At 49.3% G+C, this 26,290-nt stretch overlaps 1 protein-coding gene across 2 annotated transcripts; it reads left to right on the forward strand.

Moving 5' to 3' along the window:
• Positions 1-246: 246 nt before the first annotated feature.
• Positions 247-25,706, forward strand: CRHR1 (corticotropin releasing hormone receptor 1). 2 transcript variants are annotated; one of them, XM_015885972.3, is made up of 13 exons: positions 247-378; positions 6,924-7,008; positions 15,052-15,171; positions 16,396-16,481; positions 17,486-17,592; positions 17,974-18,094; positions 18,373-18,526; positions 18,828-18,888; positions 19,749-19,821; positions 20,884-20,969; positions 21,854-21,989; positions 22,181-22,222; positions 23,605-25,706. In XM_015885972.3, exons 1-13 carry the CDS (start codon positions 334-336, stop codon positions 23,743-23,745), a joined length of 1,257 nt encoding a protein of 418 aa, XP_015741458.2. In that variant the 5' UTR covers positions 247-333; the 3' UTR covers positions 23,746-25,706. The 2 variants fall into 2 exon arrangements, 1 of the variants encoding a protein (XP_015741458.2); XR_014937147.1 differs by lacking the exon at positions 18,828-18,888.
• Positions 25,707-26,290: the final 584 nt, after the last annotated feature.

Raw genomic sequence — 26,290 nt, forward strand, 5'->3', positions numbered from 1 at the left:
CGCAGCTTCTGCAGGGGAGCCCGAAACAGCAGCAGCGAAGAAGGGGAGAAAAAGGGGTGACCGTGATCCTGGGGGGTGCCGTAGAGAGGTGGAGGAAGAAAAAGGGGAGGAGGAAGAGGAGGGGGAGGGAAGGGGGAGTGGGAGGCAGTGGGGAGGGGTGCAGCCCATCCGTGAGCGAGCTGCGGGGTGGGCTGGCAGCCGGAGCGGTTCGCAAGGAGGTTATAAAAGGCAGCGAGAGGGGCACGGTGGAGGCACCTGAGCCTGAGGATTTAGAGCCCCGACGGAAGCGGAACCGGCCATGCCCCGGGTCTCTGGGTGCGGAGGGAGCTAAGGATGGTGTCCGGCCCGCGTCCTACCCTCCTCCTCTTTCTCCTGCAGGTAAGGTGCTCGCCAGACCTTTATCCTAGGAGGACTCTTCTGCCTTCCTTCCCTCGCACCCTGACCCGCTCCGTGTCTCCGACTTTTCCCTTTCTTTGAAGGAAAGGAAAAGTCAAAGGGGAAAATACAGTTCAGCGACCCCCGGGGGTTCCCCCAGCTCAGCGTGGGCTCTCGGCAGGAGCTCAAAACTGGGGGGCTGGGTCCAGGGATTCGCCACCAGGTTCCCTTCCCTCACTGGATGCTCCCGGTGCTACCAGTTTCCCTTTAGCTGTAGGAGGGGGTGGCTGCGCTGGGGGTGTGATGGATGGGGACAGCACAAGTGCAAAGCTTCATTCTTCCCCCTCTTTTATTGATTTCCTAAGGAAACCTCTCCTTTCTCCCCAACCCCCCACCTGCAAAGCAGAAGACTTTCCTCCCTGAAATTGCTTGCTGTGGAACTGGAGCCACTGCTAATTTTGCAGCTCTGCACAAAATGCAAATGCTTTGTCAGAAGCAATATTCTTCCCTCCCTGAGGGCTCATCTGTTACTCCCAGCCCAAAGCATGGGGTAGACCCCAGACTATGGGGAAATAAGGAATGGGAAGGATTTCCAATCATATCCTGAGTGGGCAGCTAAATACAGTGACCACAATGATGGTTAAATCTCTGTGTCAAGTGGGTTAAAAAAACGAATAAATGTGCCTTGCTCTCTGCAAAATGCTGTCTCAGTGGCCCAGTTGTGACTGCAGAGTTAAAAGGACAGCAAACACAGAGAGTCAGCTCACCCCGTTAGCACCGTTGAGGTTCGTACCCACAATCTGGGCTCTCGCAGTTTAAATTTGGCTGCACCTTTGGGATAAAAAGTTCTCACCTGGGTGAGAGGAACTGATCTGTGCCTGCTGAGCACCCTGCCAAGCTGCTGCTGTGTTGCAAAGCTCCTCGCTCCTTTAAGTGCACAGCCCCAGTCCTGTTTTATAAGAGCTCTTTCTGCAGTTGTGTTGCCTGATGCAGGTTTTGCTTGCCTCTAATATGAGAAAGGAAAGTGGGAGAGAGTGGGAGCTCTTTCCCCCACACCCCAGGGTCCCCCTGTTATCACAGGTACAACACTGGCAAAGCCACTGCCCTGCTTTGATAGGGGAAGGGTCTGAGATGGGGAATATGAAGCAAAGATGGGTCACAAAACCAGCCCAGAGGCAGTGGGATGAGGGCTCCTTTGCCTTCCTAGATCCCCCCCAGGCTTAAAGGCTTCTCTAGCTGCTCCCATGTGTTCCCCAAGCATGATATCGTTGTGAGGGTGGGACTGAATCCTCCAAACCCTTCTAGAGTTTGAGATCACAAAAAGCATCCTGTAGAAGAGAAGGCTGTGGGGAGACCTCGTTGTGGCCTTCCAGTATTTAAAGGGAATTTATAAACCTGAGGGAATTGAACTTTTTACATGGGCAGGTGGTGATAGGACGGGGGGCGGGGGGGGGAATGGTTTTAAACTAAAGGAGGGAAGAGATTTAAATTAAATATCAGGGGAGGTTTTTTCTCTGTGAGGGTGGTGAGGTGCTGGAATGGGTTGCTTGGAGAGGTTATTTCACATCCTTGGAGATATTCAGGGCCAGGGTGGATGGGGCTCTTGGAAGTCTGGTCTACTACTAAATCTAGCAGCTGGCAACCCTGAATGTGATCAAGAGGTTTGGAATCTCAGGTCTCTTCCAACCCAAACCATTCTATGATTGATTGTTTTGTCCATCTTGTTGTGCAGGGGTGATGGACAGATAGGACAGGCAGCCAAAATTGCTTCAGAATACTCTGGCATCTTGCACATCATTTAAACAAAGCAAACGAGTGGCTGAAAAAGAATTGAGTTCACCTGGTGTCAGGAACTGATGGGCATTAGTGGGGCTGATAATACTGGAAAGCCAAGGTGTGATGGCAGGGGGTGGTTTCCCCTCTTTCTTGATCCTCCTTAGCAGCAATAAACCTAAAGCCAGTTTCCCACTCTTTGCAATGTAGGATGTGCTGCCAACCCCAGGGTTCTCCTCTGGACCTTGCTTTCTTTAAATGCTGGAGTTGATTCAGTGTGCATGAGCTCACCCCTGTGGTTTCACATCTTCAATGGAAAACTGAATGGAAATTGCACACCTTGTTCTCAGAATAGCTGCTCTATTGCCATAGAATGAATATATAGAAATTCAGGGAGCGTAGCCTGCAGAGAAGGCTTGACCCTGCCCTAAAATACAGCCTTGCTCACGAGATAGCCCACATAGGGCTGGCTCAGAAGTTGTGTGTGGGGTGTGATTGGGGTTTCCCCAGCTGTGAATAGAGATAAACTGGAAAATTAGAGGGGAGTTAAACGGCAGATGCTCAGCCCAGGGCATGGCCCTCAAAACATGAGGGAGGACCATGGGGCAAATGGGGGCAAGAAGTCTCCAACCCCCAAAGCGAAGATTTTCAGAGTTCCCATATTTAAAGTTCATAGGGGAGTTTAATACAAACACTTCAGCAAAGCAGTTCTATGTGTGTGCCCATCTCCTTGAGCAGCCTTTGCTCTGGCCCATTCAGATGCTTTAGGAGCTGCTTTGATTCCCAGTGTCCCCTACACCAGCTTGCTTGCCATTTTAGTTTTTAACATCTGAATGGTATCATTCATTTTTTCACCCATCCCCCCCAAAATCCATGTCCCCTGTGATAGATAACCGAAATTGGAATTATTTACATGAAGCAAAAGATTGGAGTGTAATCTAGGAAACACTTTAATTTCCCATAAATCAGGTTTTACAGGCTTTCACTTAACCCTGATTGATATTCTTTTGTTATGTTCTGCATCCAGCATGCTCAGGGAGGCTCCAAATGTAATAAATACTCACATCGAAGCTTCTGTCTGCATGGTGACAGGGGCTGACCCTCTAAGCATGGCTGAACTCATCAATTCACATGTTTTAATTCCAGGTGGAAGTGTTAGCACAGTAACATCAGCAATAGGAAAACCCCTCCTGGGGTTCTTGCTTTGAGCCTGTCTGTACATAGGGATTCCTCCAGGAGGAATTTTCTTCCTCCACGCTCATTGAAGAATGAGTGTGAGTTGTTGCTGCAGCCTGGCAGGGAGCCCAGCAGGGCTGGGGAGCAACACCAGGAGAGTGGAAAGGGTTCCTACAGCAGGAACACCTGCAGGGATGCTGCTGCTGTGCTCATGTCATGGTGAGCAACCATGGGTGCATCCTCCTGGGGAAAGCAGCCTGAAGTGTGGCTTGAAACCAAGTTTTGGAGGCATCTGACTGGGAGAAAAGACCATAAAAATCGTCTCCAGAGGGGTGTCCCACCAGCTCAGCTCCTGTTACCAAATGGTACCACAGGAGGATGTGATGCCCTTCCATCCAGCTGCCTTCATCTAGAGAGTTTTCCTGCACTGACCAAACCAACCAAGCCAATCCCTCTCCCTTCTGCTTACAAAACCCCCCTCCTGCCCTTTGAGGGGTTTCAGAGGCCATCACCACCCATCCATCAGTCCCACTGACCTCTCTGTGCAAAGCCACTGGCTCACATCCCGCTAATCACTCTGTTCTCCAATTACAGCTCTGTCAGCTGTGGAAAACTCAAACCCCCGTCTTAGATTGCTAATTAGGCTCCGAACCATCTCTCTCTCTCTCTCTGCTCCGAGCTGTCTGTCAGCCCTTCTGCCATGCAGATCCAATCTTGTTCAAGGCAATGAGATCTCGAGGGGGAACAAGCCCATCCCTGGGTAGTATGGGATGGGGGGGGGGGTGATGTTTGACTCAGATGTTAACATATTAATTAATATGTGTGGATTGCTTTGGAGAGAGAAAGCACTGCAGGGGAACATTAATTCCTAATTGTTGTTAATTGAATTTTGCTGCTAGGTCAGAGGCAGGTCAGAGAGACAGATGCCCTGTGCATATGCCTCCGTGTGTGTCAGAGCTTGCTTCTCACACCCATATAAGCAATGAGCATCCTCAGGCCAAGGTTCCCCAAAAACATGTTCAGCTCAGCTTAGCTGGTGGAATGTGATGCAAACAACCTGCCCCATGTGGTGTAGCAAAGTGTGAACAATCCTAAGCAGGTTCTCCCATGTGCCTCAGTTTCCTTTCTGATCCAATTTGGATACGTTGGGGGTGACACACTGACCACAGAGAGTGTTTGCAATGCAGAGGGCAGAAACGATGGAGCAGTGTCACCTTTTGGTGTCCTGCAAGCTCCAGGCTTAACCAAGTATCCTCAGCATCAGCTGTGATGCCTCCAGGTGTGTGTAAGAGAGACATTAATGTAGGCTGGGGTGAGAAGTGCTGAAGCCGTGGTTGGCTGCAAGCGAAGGAGGAGCTGCTCCAACACAGAGCCATGCAACTCCTGGCAGAGCATCGTGCTTACAGGAGCACACACTGGCAGAGCAGGACCTCTGTGCAGAGCAACTGCTTCTGCAAAAGCAGATTGCTTACCTTTCCCTCCACAGCTGAATGCTCAGCTGAAGCGCTCTGTGATTTTTGGCAGCCTAAGAGAGATCACAAAGGTTTTTCTTTGCTGTAGAGCAGGATTGGCTGCACTCTGTGTCAAAGCAAGAGCAGGAGGGCCAAGGGAAGGGGACACTGGGGTGTGTGTGGCTCCAGCTCGGCCAGGCTGGGACCCACTGGGTGCCATGTGGCGGCTGACAGTGGGGATGCAAGGACGGAGCTTTGACCTATTCCTTCTGTAAAGCCTGCGGAGGGGTTAAAGCAACCAGCAGGGGACAAAGTACACATAGGAGCCTGACCAGCAGGGTGCTGGGATGCTTTTGGCTTGTGCAAATGCACCTGGAGTCCCCACCTTAACCCTGCTAGCAGTGTGGCTGAGGGGATCAGGTGGAAAAAAGAAAATAAGCCTTTTGTTTGATTTGGAAGATTTTATTTTCTTAATTTTATTTTATTTATTTATTTATTTATTTATTTTTGCTATTTTAGCCCATTTTCAAAGCCTTTTCAGAGCTGATACCTGTGCTCCATCGCTCCATCCTCACCCCTCGAGCTGTAGCTCAGCCCATGCTGCAGTCCAGTGCCAAGACCTCTCCCTGTGTCTGGAAGGAGGATGGGCACTGCCAGGCTGAGCAGGCTGCGATCAGCACCATCACATCCAATTAACACTTGCAGATCTGCTCAGTTGAACAAACCATCCCAGCCCCTTCTGGGAAGAAACCTTGAGTCCCAGCTGCCCATGCAGTGAGCCACAGGTCTGGCAGGCACTAAAGCAGAGGGGATGGACCCCTGCAGCCCAATTACCCTATCTCTGGATCTAGGGAGCTCTCATGTTTGGGGTTGTGCTTCATCTGTGTTGATCCCAGAGCCCAGCCTCATGCAGAGCATCACTGGGTATGGTGGGATCCTGCAGGACTGGAACAAGTGCTCCAGTCCCTTGCAGTGCATGCATTTGGGGCAGGGTTATGCTGCTGGATCCATTGTGCCATCTGGAGCAGTCATAACAAGGGAGCTATTCTCAGCTCTGTTTGTACGTCTGCCTGACATCTCGCTTGCTGTCAAAACCAGCTTCCCAAGGCAGTAAATAGTTGTTTGGAAAAGAGCAAGTGGGTGCGGAGCTTGTCTCCCCGTCTGAACACATCCTGCTGATGCTTCAGGAGGGGGTAGGAGATCTCTGAGTGTGCCAACACTAGAAGACATGGGGAGGAATGTGTCTTCCCTACCCAGAATGATTGTGAAGGTAAATGGCACACAGGAAGGGAGATGTAGCACTGGAGAGCAGCCCGGATGTGGGGAAGGAGTCTCCTTAGCTTCAGTGACTGCTGGTGGCCATCCTCTGAGCACAGGGACTGGCCCCTGCCATCCCTCATTCATCCCATCCATTCATCGCAGATGGAATCACTTCATTGCTCCTGCCACGCAGGGCTGAAGAGGTCATTGCAATCTCTGCCAGAAACAATCCTTCAGCAGCAGCTTTTCCAAAATAGCTCCCTGGACAGATGGACTCGGTGGTTCTCACTTCCAAAGCAGCTGCGGAGCCACCCAGGAGATGTTCTGGAGAAGCTTTTGCCAATAGGATTGTTTGTGGTCAGTGCTTCCCCATGCAAGGGGAACGGCAATGCTTGCAGACAAGCCCTTCTCCTAGAGAAGGCTTCATCCTGACCCTGTGGATCAGATCCCTTTAATGATGCATTTTCCTGCTGACAGCTTACAAGGCTGTGATTTTAATAAGGTATCACAAATCTGAACGTGGTGTCAGGCTCATCATGTTTCCTCTGCCTGCTCTTGGGATGCAAAGATGCTAAAAGTGGTGATTAAAATGCTAAACAGGAGAAACTGAAGCTCAGCAGGGGTTGTGCAGGGCTGCAGTGTGGGTCACTGGGGAAATATATGGGGAAGAAGAACAATGGCTGGAGAAAAGAGAAGATAATAGGAGTCCCCAAGAGTGGAAAAGCAGTCCTGTAAATGGGTGCATGCAGATTTGGGGAGGACACCCATCAAGGCGTGGGGAAGCTCAGATCAGACCCACCTGCTGCCACATCCAGGAGGGAACAGAGGTGTGAGGAAGCTGCGTGTTGTGTGCGTAAAGCTGTTCCCATCTTCTCTCTCTTCATGCAGGTGTTTCTCCTTCGGGATAACCTCGTTGCAGCCTCCATCCAAGAGCAGTACTGTGAGAGCCTGCTACCCACCACCAACCACACAGGTGAGTGTCCTGTGTCCCCAGATCATGCTCAGGGCACCTGGTAGCAAGGATGGCCAGGTGAGGGTGAGACCCTTTCTGGGGGTGGGAATGTGCTGAGGCTGCATTGCAGCCCTGTGGTGATCACTGCATCAGCAGTTTGCAGTGTCAGTTGAGGCAGGTGGAAGATGCAGAGCTCAGGAGAGCTAAAAATAGGAAAAATAAACGTGCTTTGGGCTGGAGGAGAGGTGGGCAAAGAGACACCAGCTCTGCTCCTGCTTCTATGCTGCCACTTCCCTACTGCACCCAAGGACATCAGGAGCCAAAGTGGTCCTCAGTATCAACTGCCCTCTGTTAACCAGGAGCCACTGTCCCCTATGTTTGCACCCCTTCACCACCCCTATGCCCAAAGGTGACAACAAGAAGCTGTGGCTTTTTGCACACACCACGTCACCAAAGCAGCACATCCGTGATGTGTTCAGGGCTCAGCTGTCCTCTGTCCCCAGTACTTTCAGTGTTGTGCCACTGAGCACTGCTGGGTTCATGGAAGCAGCTCTTAGGGACGTGGCTCGGGCTGGCTCAGTCAAGCTGGGTGACACCAACAAAGTCATGGGCACCTCACTTATATCCAACACCCCTGAAAGGGTTTGTACCCATATAGGTCAGGCCCACAAAGCATTGTGTTTTGTCCTACATTAAAGATATGATTTAGATGTCACCTCAGCGCTGATGGCTCTGGGTTGTTGATAGATCTGGGGGGAGGAACAGTGGCTGAGGGAGAGGAGAGGGTGAGGGAGAGGGAGAGGGAGAGGAGCTTCAAGGCAGCAGGAGGAAGATCCTCCCTGGTCCAGGGTTGCTTCAGAACTCATTTTGTTTCTGTAATTGACAGAGGACAGAGCATGCATCAAACAATTGCCCAGCTTGACCCAGTCCCTGCTCAGTAGAGCATCTTTCCATCAGGGTGATGGATGGCTCCTTGCCACACTGCTCCCATTAACAACAACATTAAAAAGTCCTTTTTAAACAATTCCAGCTGGGCACTGGCTGATTCAGTGCCTGGATGTTTAGCAGAGCCCAGGGCACTGTGGCGAGGAGCATCCCCAACCTGAAGCATGAGGGTAGAAAGCCAAGGGTAAAGCATGGCTGGTGATAGAAATGGAAGTGCCTGCACGTCCTGGGGGCTATGCAGAGAAGCCTGGCCATCACTCATGGGCTTTGCTCCCTGAAGGTTTCATTACTCCACAAGGTGTTTGTCCTTGGCCAAGTTAAGCAGTGATAAATGGTATTGGTTTACTTCTTGCTTGTCTTTCTTGGTGTAATGTGTCTCTGGCTCTGACCCATGAATTGTGGGGAGCACCTCCAGACCTTCCTGTGATGGAGGAGCTGGCCCATGGCCCAAGGCATGGAGCCTCCTTGTGCTCAGCTCATGGCCCCTGTCACCTGTGCTGTCGCTTCCTGAACCCAGGGTAGAGAGCAGGGAGCGTTTCCAAGCAGCAGGCAATGCTTTTTGCAGGCATCAGACTTCCTTGCATTGGGATTTAGCAGTGCAAAGCTATTCAGGAGCAAGTGTACCACAGCATCTATCTCTTTGGGATGGGGAGCACAGCAGGCCAGGCTTTAAATCTGCAAAATCTCCTCCATCCTACCTACCACGCATGGGTAACTTGATGGATATGGGGATGGTGCGTGTGAGAGTTGCTCCCAGCTCAGGATGGGGGCTTATCTAAAACTAATTGTCCTATGGCTGTTGTTTGGTAAGTGAAGCTCAGCGTCAGCCCTCATCCTTGGGGTCTGTTTAAGCCCTGCCTGATTTAGGCAGCGTTTCTGAGGAAGAGATGTTCACAAAACTGGCAACTTTGTTTTGAGGCTATTTGAAGCGAGGACTTGTTAAGATGATGCTAATGGGAATTGCAGCAAGGCTACAAGACTTAATTTGTTAATGTCTGCATAACTCTTGGGAAATGGCACATGCTGGCAACACGAGCTCAAGGATCCTCCAGCACACAGCACATTGGGCATCAGCTGGATGCACAGACAGGCTCTGCTATAGCATCATTCCTCCAAAAATCATCCCAGCCCAGGTTCTCACCCTTCTCACACTGCCAGTCCCTTCCTTACTCGATTTTACACTTAACGAGGATGCAAGGCTGGGTGGTTCTATTGCTGGTGCTCTGAGGTGCATGCACTGAGCTGGAAAGTTCTCTGCTTAGAACAGAGTGGTGCAGAGAGATGCAGGTGATGCTCACCGGCTGCATAGGCATGATGGTCCAAACTATTATTGTAGTCATCCACAGTGCCTTTCAGTGGGTATCCGTGCATTCAGATTGGCTGCTCTACTGCAAAGGCTCCTCCAAGTAGAAACCATGTTAAGCTGGACTTGAGACCAAGAAGGTGCATTAGAAGCCAGGTCAGCTTGCACCTCTAAACACCTGGAAGCCAAGAAATTTAGCTTAATTAAACTTATCAAAGAGAAACAATGAAGATCAACCTTGTTCAGGGTTGAAAGGTCCCTGTCCCAAGGGCTCCCAGCCTTCAGATTGCTGCAGACAGCAAATTACCTTCCTGATTTCAGTTCCCTGGGGTCTGTATGCAGCTGCTTCTCCCCTTGCCACAAAGCTTTTGCAGAGAGATGAGGTCATTTTGCCCATGGGGATGAAGCATCCCACTGTCAAAAGAATGCTTCTCACTGCAGCCTTTTCACTGGGAAGGAAAGGGGAGTCTGAGTAGATGGGGAAGCCTAACTAATAGGTGAGGCTTTCCCAGAGCAGCCCAGCAAAAAGCAGTCAAGCAGAGCGAGTGCTTAAGGGGTTATTTTGCCTTTCATAGCATTCAGGCTTGGATCAGCCCAAGGAGTTGGCACCCAATTGCTAATAGCTCTGGTACTTCTGGCTGCACGATTCACTTCTTCAAGCTGTTAAATTGTTATCACAATAAATTGTTATCCTTAATCCCCTGTGCGTGCCCAGAAGAGAGCAAGAAGCACAGCTGACTCCTTCCAGGAAAGAAGTGATTCGGACCACTGCACATTCACCTAAAGCAAAAGGAAGTGACACCAAAGCCAGGCAGAGCTGAATAAAAATGCATGTTTGTTTGCATTTAAAATACTTGAGCTTTCTTCTAGGGGAGAAGGGAGAATAGCTTTGCATTCAAATAAAACAAATTGAGCTGGGGAAGCTATAGCGAAAGCCTGGGACTGAGAAGCAGAGAAGAGCAGTGAGCAATGTGAACATTTCATTGTGTGTGCTGTGGGGCAGGTGTGTTTTGCAGAGGGTGACAGTGTGACCAGGAGCCTTCCATGCTCTCCAGTTCCACACCAGCAGCACTGCGACAGCCATCCCTGCCCTGCTGCAGCTCTTCTATTCACTTGCTGCCTCCCCAGGGGAAGAGACTGGATTTGAAATTCATAAAGGTCAAATTAACAACATCAATGCCTCTTCTCCCTTCAGCCTGGTTGGCATCTCTCCTACCGATGCAGAAATACTAATAAAAAGGGCTAAATAGGCAGCAGTGAATCCTGGCAGGGACTCAGCACTGACGGGGAGTAGTGATACTGTGGCTGATAAATTTGTACTCACCTATATGGAAAAATCACAGTGTTTTAAGTGTATGCGGGTATTGATGAAGCCATTCAGCTCCATCATCTGGGAAATGGGAATGTCGATAGAAACTTGCTTTTATTCACATGTTTGTCATCGGGGAAAAGGGAAGACGGTGACAGTTTGAGGTTTTCTGGTAGGAAGCAGTGTGTTAGCACATCTCAGTGCCGTTAAACTGCACTTTGGACTGGATGCTGTAACGTCCCTGCCAACTGCTTCGCTCTGTTTTAGCCACGTTACAGAGGAAATCTCTGCCAGTGAGGGATTGTGCTTCCTTGCTCACCCAGCACAAAGCCCAGGGATAACCAGGGAATAAAGCACTGGCTGCTACCCGTGGAAATAACACAGCATCAACCACATCATATCATATCATATGGCCCAAACCAACCCACTCCATTACATATTTCATATATATATGATCCAACACACTGTGTTCCAAAGACATATATAGTCTCCATAAGTTTAACTTGGAGCCATCTCAGGTGCTGACATAACATGGATGCATCCCATCAACAGCTTGGCATGATGCCTCTTGTTTATCCTCCTGAATAACAGCAAAGACCCGAGGGGATGGTCAGCAAGCATGAATAGCAACAAGCTGAGAATTTATTATGAAGATACTTCGCTATCATAACACTTAATTAGCCCGCTTAATTATTTTTTCATTGAGGATCGTGGAACTTGAATGCTTAGGAGGATTACTGGGGATTTTTTTGAGGACTGGACACTTAAAGAAGTAAATAGAAACATCCAATACCACCCAAGTCAGTGCTGTAGGTAGGAATTGAGCAAGGATCAAGTTATTTTGAGGCAATTTCAGTGGCCCCAGCCTGGTTAAGTATTCATCCTCAACTCAAAGGGAAGGCAAATAACTCCACTCCCCCAGTTTCAGCCCTATGTTAAAGTTGCCCACCAGTGCTGTTTCACTCACTGCCTCCAGCATTTGGCACCTACACATCATGGACATTCAGAGCCTTTAAAGAAGAGCATTCTCATCAAGGCTCTTGGTTTGGGAGTAGTGAGGTGTGGAATTGCTCCTTCTGTTTCACCAGCACAGAGGAGCTGCCTGGGAGGGGTGGGTGATGCTTCATGGTGGTGGGTACCCCTAAGATACTGGCTGCATTGAATGCGTTCTGGTTAGATGTAGACGTGGAGCCCTGGTTGCTAAATACAAGTGGTGCAGAAGGAATGTCCCTTAGGAGCTCAGTGCTTCGGCCTGCATGAGAAACAGCACTGAGGACATCAGGGATGGACAGAGATAGCTGCTGTTGAGTAACATTTCCTGGCTGGTAGAGATATGAGTTAACACATCTCAGCTCTTACTCAGCCTCCTGAGATACCTTAGATAAATAACTGCATCACTCGACATAAGGACAAGTGTGTGATTCAGCTTCCCATCGTCTTTCCTGCCCCTTTGGTGCTGCATGAACTGAAAAAAGGCTTCATCTGCAGAGCAGCTGTAGCATTGCTGGGGATGTAGCAGCCAGCTGAGGCACTGCATAGCTGCAAAGTTTTACTGGGGTGTGAGATGGGGATGTTTTCCCCAACACAACTCTATCAGCACAATCTTTGCTTGAGCAAAGCAGTGATTTGATGGTACAAACCTATTCCAAACCTCCTGGCACTGGCTTGTAGCACTGCAGCCACACGTCTGGTGATGCTGGCACAGGGTAAGATGTGCTTTGCCCTCTTTACATTTGTTCCAAATCTTTTGACAGATTAGCTGCCAGGCTTCATATGCCTGCATTGCTTTATCGTGGAGCTATCTCAGGCTTCTGTGAGCAGGGCAGGCAGCGATATTGCTATGTTCTACAGAAACAGCAAGGATATTGCTATAGTTATCCTGATGCAGTTATTGTGGAGTAGTCATCTCAGTGTAAGTCCCTGGACAAGCACTTCTTTCTTCAGAAATGCTTTACATTGCTTCAAAGCAGCAAAAACCTTAAGGAAACAGGATGAGAAGGGATTTGAACGGCTTCCCCAGTGCCACATTCTCTGTCTTAAAGCAGGACCAGCTCTCTCCCACCCTAGATGCTGTGTTTCTACACACAGTAAGGGAGTAAAATTGGGGGAATTGGATGCAAATAGGATATTTATTGACCTTTTTTTAGCTGCAAAGACCACAGCCAACAATGCTGAGGAAGCTGGAGCAGGCGGCTGCAGAACCTGAGAAAATAATCCCCTGCAAATAGGACGGGCTGCAAAGGAGATCTGAATGCCTTTAGCACTGATGCATATCATTTCCATGCTAAACAGAGCTTTAAATGCTGGGAGCCGTGTGCTGCTGGGGAACATCTGGAGCAGACAGTGTGATGGGCAAAGGGGACAGCATAGCCCCCATGGCACCTTTCTTACTGCTTTACTTAACCCTTCCCCACGCTGAGTGTTTTTCTTCCCTACGTGCTGGAGTGAACAGCATTTCTGAGTTTCAGAAAGCAGGAGAGATACTGTAGCCTTGCACTTAAGGTGGAGTGCCAAACAATATTGAATCAAGTGCTTGGGAGATAAGTAAAGGCATTACAGCCAAACTTGAGCAGAACTGTAACTAAACAGTGCCACTTTTGTCTGACCACATAATCTCCATGTCATGGGTTTTGCTATTGATGGTCCTGCACTGGTTTTGCTTTACTTAGTGGAATACCTTGGTGCCAGCCTCTGGCTCTGCTGACTTGTAGTTGCTGAGCCTTGTTTGGCCCTGAAATGGATGCAGGAAGGGAAGCTGAGGCACAAGAGATTAAGAGAAAATAGCACTTGTGCTCAGCCCTGCTGATCCCAAAGAGAGTTTTTTTGCCATTAGCACCATGCAAGTTCCATTCTCCCATGCTGGGTTATTCCAAATTAATCTTTTGTGCTCCAGGTATTCATGTGACTTCTCACCTGGGTGAATTCCCAGGTGACTAATAGGGAGAGCACTCACCATTTAACTTCGTCCTCAGTGGAAGCAATTACCAGTTCTCTTTTCTCTATCTGGACGTGGATTATCATAAAATTTTAAATAGAGATTTCATTGCCTGTGACCTTCTATTTCTCTGCCAAGTTTGGGTCAAAACACCTAAAGAGCACAACAGTTCCTAATGGATGCAGATGAGACAGACACGCACTCTACATGTGTGATTAAACACTTCTCTTTTTTTCCTAAGAAAAGCTACATTAAAACAGTTAACATAAAGTAAAGGTTGCTACAGCAACCGTACACATGAAGAAAGCTAAAAGCAAAGGTCAGTGTTAAAATTAATTTCTCACTACCAGCTATGGAAGGCAGAAGGCAGCGCTCACCACGCTCGGATGCTTTGCAGCTCACACATTAGGAGGAGATTTCTTTCTCTAACAAAGAGGAATGAAGACAACTCTCCTTTCCTTCACACTGAAATTTTGCACTGAGAATGTCCCAAGAAGCCACAGAAGCCAATTCTCCATATAAGCCATGGAAGAAAATATTCCCCCTTTAAAAATACTTTTATCACAATCATAATGCAATGCTTTGCTGTTTTGTTCGGTTGCTTTTCAGCCAGCTCTACCCATCCTTGGGTAAGGCTTCCAAACAACAGCCTGCAATGTGACAAGTCCTGGTCAGGGGGAAAATGTGTTCTTACACCCAATGAGCTTCTAAGTGGAGGAGGTTGCCTTAGGGAATGGTGATGTCTGGCTCTACACTGGCAGCACAAACAGCTCTGATTCCCAGGAGTGGTTTGGACTGGCCTCTGCCCTGCAAAGGTCTGCTGCCCATCACCCGCCTGCTGTCTGCTGGGGGTGGCATTGTGTTGATATTGCAGTCGCTGTACTTCCTACCTCGCTTTGAGATGGAGCTAGGACATATTTAGCTACAGTACATGTTGTTCTAAATATATACAAATTACACATAAAAGAGCCTGCAATCTGGCCTACCTAATGTCTACATTAGTACACTTGTGTAGCTGAGAAAAGCACACAAGTCCTGCTTGAAATCTGGAGTTTTCTTCCTGGTAAAGGCTGGAACAGACCAACGGGGATGGCAAGGAAGGAGATGTTGGAGCCTGGAGGTGTGAGGGGCTTGGAAGTGCTCTGGGGAGCATCCTGCCAGCTCTGGAAATGGGAAAATATGGCTGTTGTGGGGCCAAGTGCCAAAGTCCTGGCTGAGGAAAGGACTCCTCCTCCCTCACCCTCTCCAAAATGTGGGATAAGAGATACTTCCCTTTTTGGAGAACCAGAGCAGGGGACCCCAGGCTGAGGTGGAGGGCTGGGTCAGGAAACCAGGCTTGTGTTTTAACCAGGCTTAATCTGAATGTGCAGGGCAATGATCACAAATAGGATCAACCAGCTCTTTGGAGAGCCTCAGTGCAGAAAATGTTTGGTATCTGCCACAAAGCTTATGTGCGAGCAGAGCTCACAGCAACCCAAGCACTCCACTGGGACCACAAACCCTCAAGGTCCTGGAGAAAGCCCTTGGTGACCCAGAGACCCCCCACTAAACCTCTACCCTTCTCTCCATCAGGGCCTCAGTGCAATGCCTCGGTGGACCTGATTGGCACATGCTGGCCCCGCAGTGCAGTGGGACAACTGGTGGCTCGTCCCTGCCCTGAGTATTTCTATGGCGTGCGGTACAACACCACAAGTAAGTTGAGCAGCACCAAGGGGGATGGGATGGGCAGTGGATGGGGCACAAGTGACAGAACATCAATGGGTACGGAGCTCATTTGGGTGCCCTGTGGGGCATGTTATCTAAATAGGAAATAATCCATCATCTCGCATTTTGGAGAAGATGATTGCATAAGCAGGTGCTCGTGGACAAACACTTGGGAAGAAAAAGGGAGCCAATGTCCCCATTTGGGTTCAAAGGTGTGAAGAAGGAACTGTACTGCTGGAGGTGGCACTCTGGTCTATAGCCCTCAACTGAGCAGGGACCTCACTGTTATCTCCTTCCAGCACAGGTGGCTGAGTTGTCACTGCCAACAATGTGGTGGGATCAGGGGATAAAGCGAGGTCACTTGGAATACCCCCCAGAGCAATATGTAGAACACAGATGAGTTTCTGACCACCTGAGCACTACTTTTGGTGAAAGAAACATCTTGTACCATGCAGAAAGCATCAATTTTTCTGTCCCACACCTTGTTATCGCTGTAGATGCACATAGATCCTGCTTCATGGTGCTTCCTTGCAGGAGTCTGTTTGCATTAATTCCCATTCATGCCTGCCCAAGAGCCATCCCATCCCTGTCTCATCCTATTGCCCTTGTGGTCTTGTGGTCTCTCCTGTTAATATCAGAAGCCCAGCACTGCCCTATGCTGATGCTAATTGTAGGCTGCTCCTAGGCTGGCATAGCCATGCCTTCCTGATTAGCCTTGCCCCTCACCATCCCTGCTGAGAGGCAAAGAGTGCTCCTAATGCAGCCAACTCCACACTGCATTTGCAGGTGATTGCTGGAACAGGTGGAGGAGTTGGACTCATGCTGCTTGGTGGGCACTAAGGGACAGCACTGGTGGAGATTCAAAGCCCTTGAGCAGGTCTGAATCATTCCAATGTAGTTTTAAGCTGTTTACCTCTGATTTCCAGATTGCTAAAACGAGGAGAAAGGAGCACTTTCTAAAGCAGTTCAGCCCAGGTCTGAGGAAGCTCGAGGATGGGCTTCTAAACCTTCCCATATCACATTTTGTGCCCATGAGTGCTTTGGGAGGCTTGGGACAGCATCTCAAGGGACAGATCATCTTGAAAGCATTTCCCAATGCTTGATATCAGAGACCCCTGCTTTACTGACATATTTAGGTCACATCTGTCACATCCATGGGCTTGTGCCCATCTCCAGGCACTGTTAACCCCTCAATATGCACCTCTCTTTCAGACAATGGCTACAGGGAATGCCTCGCTAATGGGAGCTGGGCAGCACGGGTCAACTACTCCCAGTGCCAGGAGATCCTCAGTGAGGAGGTAAGGCATTGGTAATGCCTCAGGTTCCAGGCAGAAGGGTGAGGAATGGATGATGGAATTTTGAAGGGCAATGGTATCCAGGTTCAGGAATAGCCCAAAGAAGCTATGGGTCTGGGCATACACCAGCATCCATGTCTATATAAGGGTGTAGGTAACATATGTGACTCTATCCTTGATGTACATTTTCATTCCTTTGTGAAAATAAAATGATTTCTGTTTCCTTCCATGTTAAAAGGCCAAGGATTTGTAATGTGAGTTCTCTTGGTCCTAGGCTGCATGGTACAGGTCAGCACATCCTCCACATTTATTACCCTCTTCTGCTTCTGCAGCTCCTTACCATGAAAACAGAACAACCCAAACTCTACATCTCCCTCCTGGCAATGAAATGAAGGAGCTATTTAGGAAGCTGAGAGGGATGGATACCAAGAATTACAAGCCCCTGTGTAGGTCAAGCCACCCCTCAGAACAAAGGAGAAGAGATACAGGCTGCTCTTTTACGGCTGATAACCACCTCTGGTATTTAGGATGCTGATATCTTTTGCCAGGAATAGTTTTCTCACTCAGTTAATTGCTAATTCACAGGTTGGATGATTGCCTAACAGCAGGAGCAATCAATTAATTTAATTATCACTCATGCCTTCCTGTGATCCCCTGTTCTCTTTGCCCAAATTCATCCCAGCCTCTCATCTGCCCCAGGGCTAAAGGGAATGAACAGAGACATCAAGCATCATGCTGCCAGTGAGCTTGGCTGAGTTACAGCAGGGTTTCCCCTAGATGATGTGTCAGGGATGTCCTAGTACTGAGCAGGGCTGATGTAGGAGCAAGATGTGAAGTACCCAAGCCCGTTGCCTGCACAGGTTTGTATATTTCCTGCCTAAATTAGCCCCATCTACAGTTTCCAGCAGCTTCTTCACAAGGTGGACCCCAATGGGTTTCTGCAGAGCAGCTCTGGGAGGTGGAGGGTTTGGGATCCTATTGACCCCTCTCTGTCTTCTTCTCCACAGAAGAAGAGCAAGTTGCATTACCACATCGCTGTCATCATCAACTACCTGGGGCACTGCGTCTCACTGGGGGCCCTCCTTGTGGCCTTCGTCCTCTTCATGCGCCTGCGGTGAGAGACTTGACCTGCTACGGGGGGATGAGCCTATAGAGGTCCCTTCAGGTGGGGGCAGACCTGGAGACCTGGTATTCTGCTGTGTCCCTTCCATGGCCATTGATTTCTAGCCACACTCAAGTCTGAATGCCTGCCTCAGGGTTATTTTCTTCCCTCTACTTTTTAAAGCAATGACTTATAGAGGAAGAGAATCCTACTTGGTGCCCTCCATCACCTGGCCACATCACGCAAGGCACAGCCCCAGTGTCTCATCACTGGGCTTTGGGTTCCTTTGAAAACAATCAGCCCTACAAAGAGCCTTGTCTTCCCCTGCAGCCCACCTGGGTTCTGTCCACAGGCAGCTGTTGTGCTCTCTGATTTGTCCCCCCCATTCTGCAGGAGCATCCGGTGCCTGAGGAACATCATCCACTGGAACCTAATCACAGCCTTCATCCTACGCAATGCCACATGGTTTGTGGTGCAACTCACAATGAACCCAGAGGTGCACGAGAGCAATGTGGTAGGTGGGAAGCTCAAGGATCTTAGAGACAAGGCCACAAAAGCTGACTTGAGAGGTCAAATAGTGCTACTTGGTGGCTGGAAAGCAACCAAGGCTTATGGGAAACCTGGGCACAATTGCTCTGCTGGGGTCTGTGTCATGCTATGGCTCAGTTTCTTCACTGTAACACAGAGCTAATGTTGGTTCTTACTTTGGCATCAAGAAGCAGCCGTGGTGATTTGTTTATTGTCTCTTTGAAGTAGTTCTGCTCTTCACTGCATCTCCTAAACTCTTGGCAGGTCTGGTGCCGCTTGGTCACTGCTGCCTACAATTACTTCCATGTCACCAACTTCTTCTGGATGTTTGGTGAGGGCTGCTACCTGCACACAGCCATCGTCCTCACCTATTCTACTGACAAGCTCCGCAAGTGGATGTTCATCTGTATTGGCTGGTGTAAGTACCAGGGCCCTCCCCTACGTGCAATGAGTGATACTCACCCCTATCCTCTGCTCCTGCTCTTGTTTTACCTAATGGTACTTAAGGATGTGCTTTAGTGGGCATGGTGGGGATGGGCTGATAGTAGGACTAGATGATCTTGGAGGTCTTTTCCAACCTGAATGATTCTATGATTCGAAACAGCTCCCTTCAGGAACATGAGAGCAGTGCATGCCCATATCAGTTTGCCTTGTGCAAGACCATCATCATTTGGCTGCAGTATTGCTCTCCTGAGACCTGTCTGTGTGTTCATCTGCAGGTATCCCCTTTCCTATCATTGTCGCCTGGGCCATTGGGAAGCTGTACTACGACAACGAGAAGTGAGCCTCTCTGCTCTCCTTCCCCCTCCCCTATTGCAATTCCCTGGTCATGCAAGGAGCTGGCACATAGCAGGCATGGATGTACCTGCAGGAGATCACAGGGAAAGGGTGCAAGGAAAAATGATATTCTCCCATTCTTTCTTTTATCCTGCCTTTAGGCTCACTACAGCACGCACCCTTCCTGCTGCTGCATTTTTCCTTTCAAACTGCAAATGAGATTTTTAAGAAGGGAAAAGGCTAGATTAAGCCACAGCTCTTACAAAGTGTTTGCTAAGTGGAGCTGGGATTTAATCTACCGGTAGAGATATAAACTACCACCACCTGAGCCATTTTCACAGAGACTTGTTAATGGAGGACTTAACAGGAACCTGATGAGTTCATCATGGGGATGGTGGAACTGAAAAGAGCCTGCTCCAGTGAATGCAGCTCGCCTTGTTTTGCAGCACTAGTTTTGCCTCGTGACTTGAGCATCCTTACTGCACGCAGGAGAAGGAATGATTAACCAAAATTCAACCAGATGCTCTCAGGACATTGATACCATTAGCTCCTATGGGGTTTGCTGGGGACACAGCCAACCCTATGTAAGGCTGTCCTTCCTTACCCCACAGTAACCAGTTCCCACTCTCATACAGGACCGATATAAACCTCCCTATGTAGTCTGGTGTGTGGGAGAAGCTGTTCCATAGCAGCTACTCCCAGCTACAACAGCCTAAGTCTTACTGCTGTCATGCTATGACAGTGACCTAAGGACATTGTGTAAGGGTCAAAGTCAACCTTGTCACTTGTGCTGCAGGCTTGTCCCTGACGCTTCCTGTCTCTGACACCACATGTTCCCAACACTGTCTGCCTTTGCCTTGCAGGTGCTGGTTTGGGAAGCGAGCAGGAGTTTATACTGACTACATCTATCAAGGTCCCATGATCCTGGTGCTTCTGGTAAGGGCATAGTGACCTTGCTTGCTATATATCAGGTCCTTCCCATCTGTATGTGGACCTGGGTCTTGCCAGCTGTGCTGTCCCATGGCAGCAGTGCCCTGCAAGTCAGGCTCCCTCCACTCACACAGCACCCAGCTATGATGAGAAACATCATGCGTGGATCCTGGCAACTTGAGATGGGCTGGAAAGGGGTTCTGATAGGGATACCTCCATTAGCAGAATCCTACAAGCACTGATCAGTCTCCACATCACTGCTGAGGCATTGTTTGGGTGCAGGTGTGTGTTCTGCCAAACATCAGGAGTTGCCTTAGCCTCACTCTTTGTTCTGCAGCAGTTTGCTTCTGGCTACTGGCTGTGCAGCAATGCTATATCCAGAGGTCAAACAATCTACTGGGACTTCACTTTCTTAGGAAGGGGCAAATAAGAGCAGAGTTGGCAGGTCACAAGCATCAGTGCCAGTATCAGATCAGCATTTGCAGGACAAAAGCTGTGCACAAGGTCCCTGCAGCATCTCCTCCTTCCACTCCCAATGCTAGGAAAACCCAAGGGGGCATTAATCACTGGTACCAAGCAGCCTTCCCATCACCTCGCTGGGTAATTGAGCTGCTTTCATTTTCCAGCCCATCAGGTAGCCTGGCCACTTCTAATCTGTGTCAATTGTGCTCAGCCCTAGCACCACCCCCCAGTTTCATTAGCGGTTGGCAGCCAGGAGGTAACCAGTCTCCCTGCATCCCTTTGTTTGCTTTACAATCCTCCTCTCCATCTACTTTTTGCTCACACTCCTTCTATACTCATCTTCTGGTGCACCCTTCAGCCCTGCAAATAAGCTCCTATATCTTATTGCTTAAATATATACATAGATGCCCTCTCCCAGTGCAAGGAAGGCAGTGTGGATCCTCATGAGAAATAGGGTCCATGCATACTGCATCCACTGCTTCTCAGTTTTGAGGTTCATTCCAGGCTTGCTTGGTGTTCCCATTTCCCTCAGCACATTTCCTCTGCTGTGGGAATAGAGGAGAATACTGGGGAGCAGGCACTTACCAGCTGCCCTCTGCTTTCCAGATCAACTTCATCTTTCTGTTCAACATTGTTCGGATTCTCATGACCAAGCTCCGAGCATCAACCACATCAGAGACAATCCAGTACAGGTAAGAGCAGACCTAGGAACCACCTTAGCATGATGGAGAAGGGACAGAAACAGCCCCACCAGATGAGCAACAAGGGGATGGGAGCGTGGAGACACCTAAGAGAACCTCAAATGCTTTTTGAAGACACGTGGAAATTACATCTGTGGTTGTTAAAAGAGGGAGGAAGGACCACTGGTAAAAGGGAACAGGTTCTCCACTGCTATGGCTGCTGCCCTGGGGAAGCTAAAACAGAGCAGGTTGTGTCCTTCAGCTTTCATCTCCAATTTGTAGTTACTCGCTGTATTCCAGTTTGTCTGCTGAAGCCCCACATGCTCAGCTATTGTCACTTCACCCATGGCATCCACCAGCTTGTGCTGGTGACTGGGGCTCTCCTGTAGAACCCAGCCCAGACCCACCAGGGATGGCTTTTTTGGCATTAAGTCACTGGTGGAGTCTGTCAGCTTGGCACTGTGCTCATTCCCTAATCAAAACAAATGAGATAGTGAGCCCCTATCCTTCTCATGCTCTCTCTTGCATCAGCAAAATCGCTTCTCGCAAACTGCTCTTGTAATCTCATCAAGAACAGATATCAAATTAATTAGCTGAGATAAGTTTTTCATAAAGCCATCTCGATGGGTGTAAATTATCTTACCCTCCTTAATTCCTTTTTAACGAAGACCTCGCTCAGCCAAGCAGCTCAGCTCAGCAGCTCAAGGTCAGATCTTTGCTATCCAGCAGCCGTTCTGGGTGAGAAGCCAAACAAGGTGCTCAAACCAGCTCAATTATTTGGGGATTGCTTTAGGAAACTGACCAACTCTGCTCGTGTTGGTGCTGAGAGTGGGATGGGGACGGTCCCAATTCTCAGTGCTGTGTGGTGGCAGCTTATCTCCATGGTTTCTCCCCAGAAAAGCAGTCAAGGCCACACTGGTGCTGCTGCCCTTGCTGGGAATCACCTACATGTTGTTCTTCGTCAATCCAGGGGAGGATGAGATCTCCAGGATCGTCTTCATCTACTTCAACTCCTTCCTGGAGTCTTTCCAGGTATGGCTCTCAGCTCCAGCTGCCATCCCAGGGCCCACACCAAGGGATGTGGAGGAGCACATGGTGTGGCTGATGTCTCATTTCATTCCTCCCCATCCCAAAAAATTGACCTTCCCAAGCCTTGGTGTTACTTCAGAGATGCTCAGCCTTGGGGTAACTCCCACTGTGACTCTGCACTTGTCTCCTTCCAGGGCTTCTTCGTCTCTGTCTTCTACTGCTTCCTGAACAGTGAGGTGAGCACTGGGGCTGAGGGTGGTTGGGGGGGGAGGGAGGGTCTTTGCCTGTTCTTGAGAGGGGGATGCAAGATCAGTTACCATCAGCTGCAGGCACAACCACAACCTCACATCGTACCCACACAGGGGAACAGGTTATTCCCTGTCTCTATGCTTTGTCCTACTGGGGGAGGATCTGACAGAGAAAGGAAATTGTTTCTCACAGGGAATAGAAAATGTAGTTTCAGCTCCTTCTGGTTTTGTTTGCTGTGGTTCTGTGGGTTTGTTCTGTTTGTTTTGGTTGAGAATTGCCCATGAGCACCCCATGCAAATCAAACACAGCTGACAGCTTCCAGGGCTTTGCTGTTTGGAAGGCTGTCTCCAGCCTTTACTAATTCTTCCTCCCAGGCTTTGCATTTGTTGTGGCTTGTTTGGACACTGTGCTGGATTTAACAGAGATGCTCAGCCTCCAAAAATGTGAGAAACTGAGAATTTTTGCTTCCTATCTCACATGCAGCAAGCGAGGCAAGGCTTTGGGGAGGAATTTCAGCCAAAACAGAACATCTCATAGGAAATATCAGTTACTCACTATTTCTTCCTATTTGGGGAAGGAAAATACGCCATTGAGAATGGATGCTTTAGGGTTGCATGCATGTGATTTGGTGCAGCAGGAGAGCCCAGGACCCTATTCCTATGGGAAAAGGGGCACCTCTCAGTGTCCAACCTAAAACTCAGAGAGCAGCAAGCAAAGGAGATGAGACCAGGAGCTGATCCTTTCCTTCTCCTCCTCCTAAGTGTTCTCACACCTTCACTGGCTGTGATGCACAAAAGCAACCAGCAAAGCCCAAGGGAACAGCAGCATAAGTATTTTAAAGCTCCAGAGAAGACAGAGACCCCCTCTCTGGGTTATTTTTCAAACTGCTTTTCAGCAACACAGGACAGCTGGCAGCATCCTAACATAACAGGCTCAGATGTGCTAAGTAACTCACTGATGCTGCTGTTTTTGATGGAAGAGGAAAAGGGACTGGATGAGGACTTGCTGGTGAGCATCTTGTGTTATGCAGCGTGTGGTCCTGCTATGGCTTCCATCCCAGCTGGGGGCCAGACAAGCCACAGAAGTCCCCAGCTGTCACTCTCCTCCCTCCCAGCCCCTCACATCATCCACCAGCTTATTTTTGTGCCTTTGAAGAGTTTTCATAGCCCCGTTTGGTGCCAGACCAGGAAAGAGAAAGGAATCAGGAGATCTTCATTTCTCCTTTGGAAAAATTACACAACCCCCCCCCTTTGCCTCTTGCAAGCAGAGCTCAGATAATCCCTCTGCAGCGTGCATAGCTCAGTGCTGGCTGGTTAGATGGGTATTAATGTTACTTAATAATGATTCCCTACCTCTGTGTCACCCCCAGCTGCGTTCAGCTGTGCGGAAGCGGTGGCACCGATGGCAGGACAAGCACTCCATCCGCGCTCGGGTGGCTCGAGCTATGTCCATCCCCACCTCCCCAACCCGGGTCAGCTTCCACAGCATCAAGCAGTCCTCAGCAGTGTGATGCAGGAGGAGGCTGCTGCCTGACGGGACCCTGCTGTGTGGGTACAGGAGCAGGGTGTGCTGCTTGCAGAGGATGCACGAACTTGTAGTGGGCAATGAGATGCTCTGCAGTAGCTCCTGTACAGACAGGACAGACCTGTAGGATGTGGGACATCTGAGATGTGTTGTTGCCTGCTTGGCCTGGTGTGACCTGCTGGGGTGGCAGGAGGAATCCGGAGAGGTTGCAGCAGCTGCTCTGTCTGCATCCATCCCAGTACAATGCCCCGTGTCCCAACTCTCCCTGTGTTTGTCACTTGTCTGAGGTGACACTAAGGCAGGGATGCTCCAGGGATTAATCCCTTGGCTGGGAATGCTGCCCAGGGTGGGCAAAAGCCTCTGAGTTGATGGAGGTGGCGGAGAGCGCGGGGCTGACTGTGGACTTTGCTTTACGCCACTTGTTTTTAAAGCACTGGGGTTATTGGAGCCCCATCTATCATCTGATTTCTCCATGTGAGACAGAGGGCAGGGAGGCAGGACACAGTCAGAGCCTCAGGACTCAACCTGGCCCCCTGGCCCTGGTCGGGGAAAGGTGAGGATGAACAGCCCCGTGGAGATGTGTGTGGCTCTGTCCCTCCCTGCCCTGCTCCCACCAAGCTCAGTGCCAAAGCTGCTCCCTGCCCTTGTGTAGAGACCGGGGCCGAATCCCTCCCATGCTGGGATTAAGTGCCTTGGAGGAGTGGCAGCCTCCATCCCCACACCAGCTTCTGGGCTCTGCCATGTCCCTGGTCTGCCCTCAGCATCCTATTTCATGTGGTCACAGAATGCAGCTCTGTGTGCAGTGGAGGATCCGGCCCTAACCTGAAAGCAAAGCTTTACCCCCAGTGGGATGCTCACACAGAGGGGCTGTGAGCTGAGGCTGCTTTCTGCATCCCAGGGCTTTGCTTCCAAGCCCCCACAGGCTTTGCTAGGAGTCACTTCACACTTCTGTGCCTCAGTTCCACCCCCCGTAAAGAACAGTTCTAAGTATTTCCCATCCTGGGAAGGTTTAAGCATTGTAGGATTTGTAGGATGTGATTTTCCTCAGGGTGCACCACCAGAAAGGAACAAAATCTCTTAAAAGAAAGAGGAATATATATATATATATATATATAAAAAAGATTCAGGCTAAAACCTCCAGGATCTTTCCTTAAACATTTACAAAGTTCATCAGTTTGAAGCAAATCCTTTCCATTTCTCTTTCTCCCTTGGAGATTTCCCACTTGCTTGTCTACTGTGCAGCCCAACCCAGAAATACCCCCAGTACCATGGTGGGAGCAGCTCCTAGCATCACCCAGTGACCACCAGTGGGGCAGTTCCTTTCACGTGGGGCAGGCAAAGTTCACCCATCACCAGCAGAAAATGCCCTTCATCCCAAATGTGTGTGAGGGGAAAAAAACACCCTGGAGTGATACAATAGGAAAACCAGATGGCCCCACCTTTATTCCTATATGGGCAGATGTGTAACAATGGTGCAAACCCTGAGGAAATTGCTGAGAAAGCACTGCTTATGGCACAGCCAGAGCCCATCCCATGCCCCTGCCTGGTGACAGAGGGTGACATTCTGGAATGGACTCCCCATGGGCTGCTCTGTGTTGTGTTGGGCACTTGGGTAGGTGCTATCTCAGAGCTGCTGGTGATATAAAGGAGAACCCACACCCCCAAAGAAGTGTGTTTTCATTGTGCATCCAAAAGGTGTTCCAACAAGCGATGCGCTCTATGTTCCCTTGGGTTTGTTTTATTTTTTTTTTCAAAGCTGTCATTTCTGGTGGGAAAGAAGCTGCAAAAAGAGCAAAGAGAGAAACCCAAATGTGTGTGTCTGCGTTTGCATCGCTGCTTTTCCTTTCTCTCGGTGGTTTGCTCTGACCGATGCTTTCCGTATGGAGAGGTGTGTGTGTGTGTGTTCTCAGCCTTCTTTGATTAAAATGACTTTGATTCCTCTCTAAAGGACTTTGGGGGTGTATTTGTGGTTTGGAGAAAGCAACCCCAGCACAACCCCTCCTCACTTCCCATCTGGGGGCTTTGTGTGTCCCCAGGACCATCCTATAGGGCAGAGAAGGGATACAGCTTTCCATGAGAATACTGCACCATCCCATTAAAGGTGAGGAGCCCCACTATGGGTCTCCCACACTAATACCACCATCCCTAGCAAAACCAAACACCTCTCCAACTTTTCCACGCAGCATCCTACGCTCCCTCTCACAGCTGAGCTGAGAATAAAGGTAATGTGCAATTAAACCCCAAGCTCATTTCATACATCAGTGTTTACTAGTGAAATTCAGACGCAAACACCTCTTTCTGGTCAAGCTCTTCTGCTGCAGAATTAATTTGCTCGTCGCACTGAGCCTTGGAGAGTGCTGTAATTTGGTAAGCACCGTGCACATAAATAATAATTACACGCTCCTGCTGATTACATGATTATATTTGAAGTTATCAAGTAATTCCAAGATGAATGACCTGTCAATCGCTGTCTCCTGTGTTCTTGACAAGGTTGCAGCCTCTACAAATAAACTTGCGTTAATTCTTGGTGT

Source organism: Coturnix japonica, chromosome 24 (assembly GCF_054131305.1).
Source record: "Coturnix japonica strain WE chromosome 24, WE-NBRP24, whole genome shotgun sequence".
NCBI classification, from domain to species: Eukaryota; Metazoa; Chordata; class Aves; order Galliformes; family Phasianidae; genus Coturnix; species Coturnix japonica.

Coding starts and splice junctions, on each gene's coding strand:
- CRHR1 (XM_015885972.3), top strand. CDS start 334: ATGGTGTCCGGCCCGCGTCCTACCCTCCTCCTCTTTCTCCTGCAG. Junction 17,593..17,973: donor GTCCTCTTCATGCGCCTGCG/GTGAGAGACTTG, acceptor CCCATTCTGCAG/GAGCATCCGGTGCCTGAGGA. Junction 20,970..21,853: donor TCAGAGACAATCCAGTACAG/GTAAGAGCAGAC, acceptor GTTTCTCCCCAG/AAAAGCAGTCAAGGCCACAC.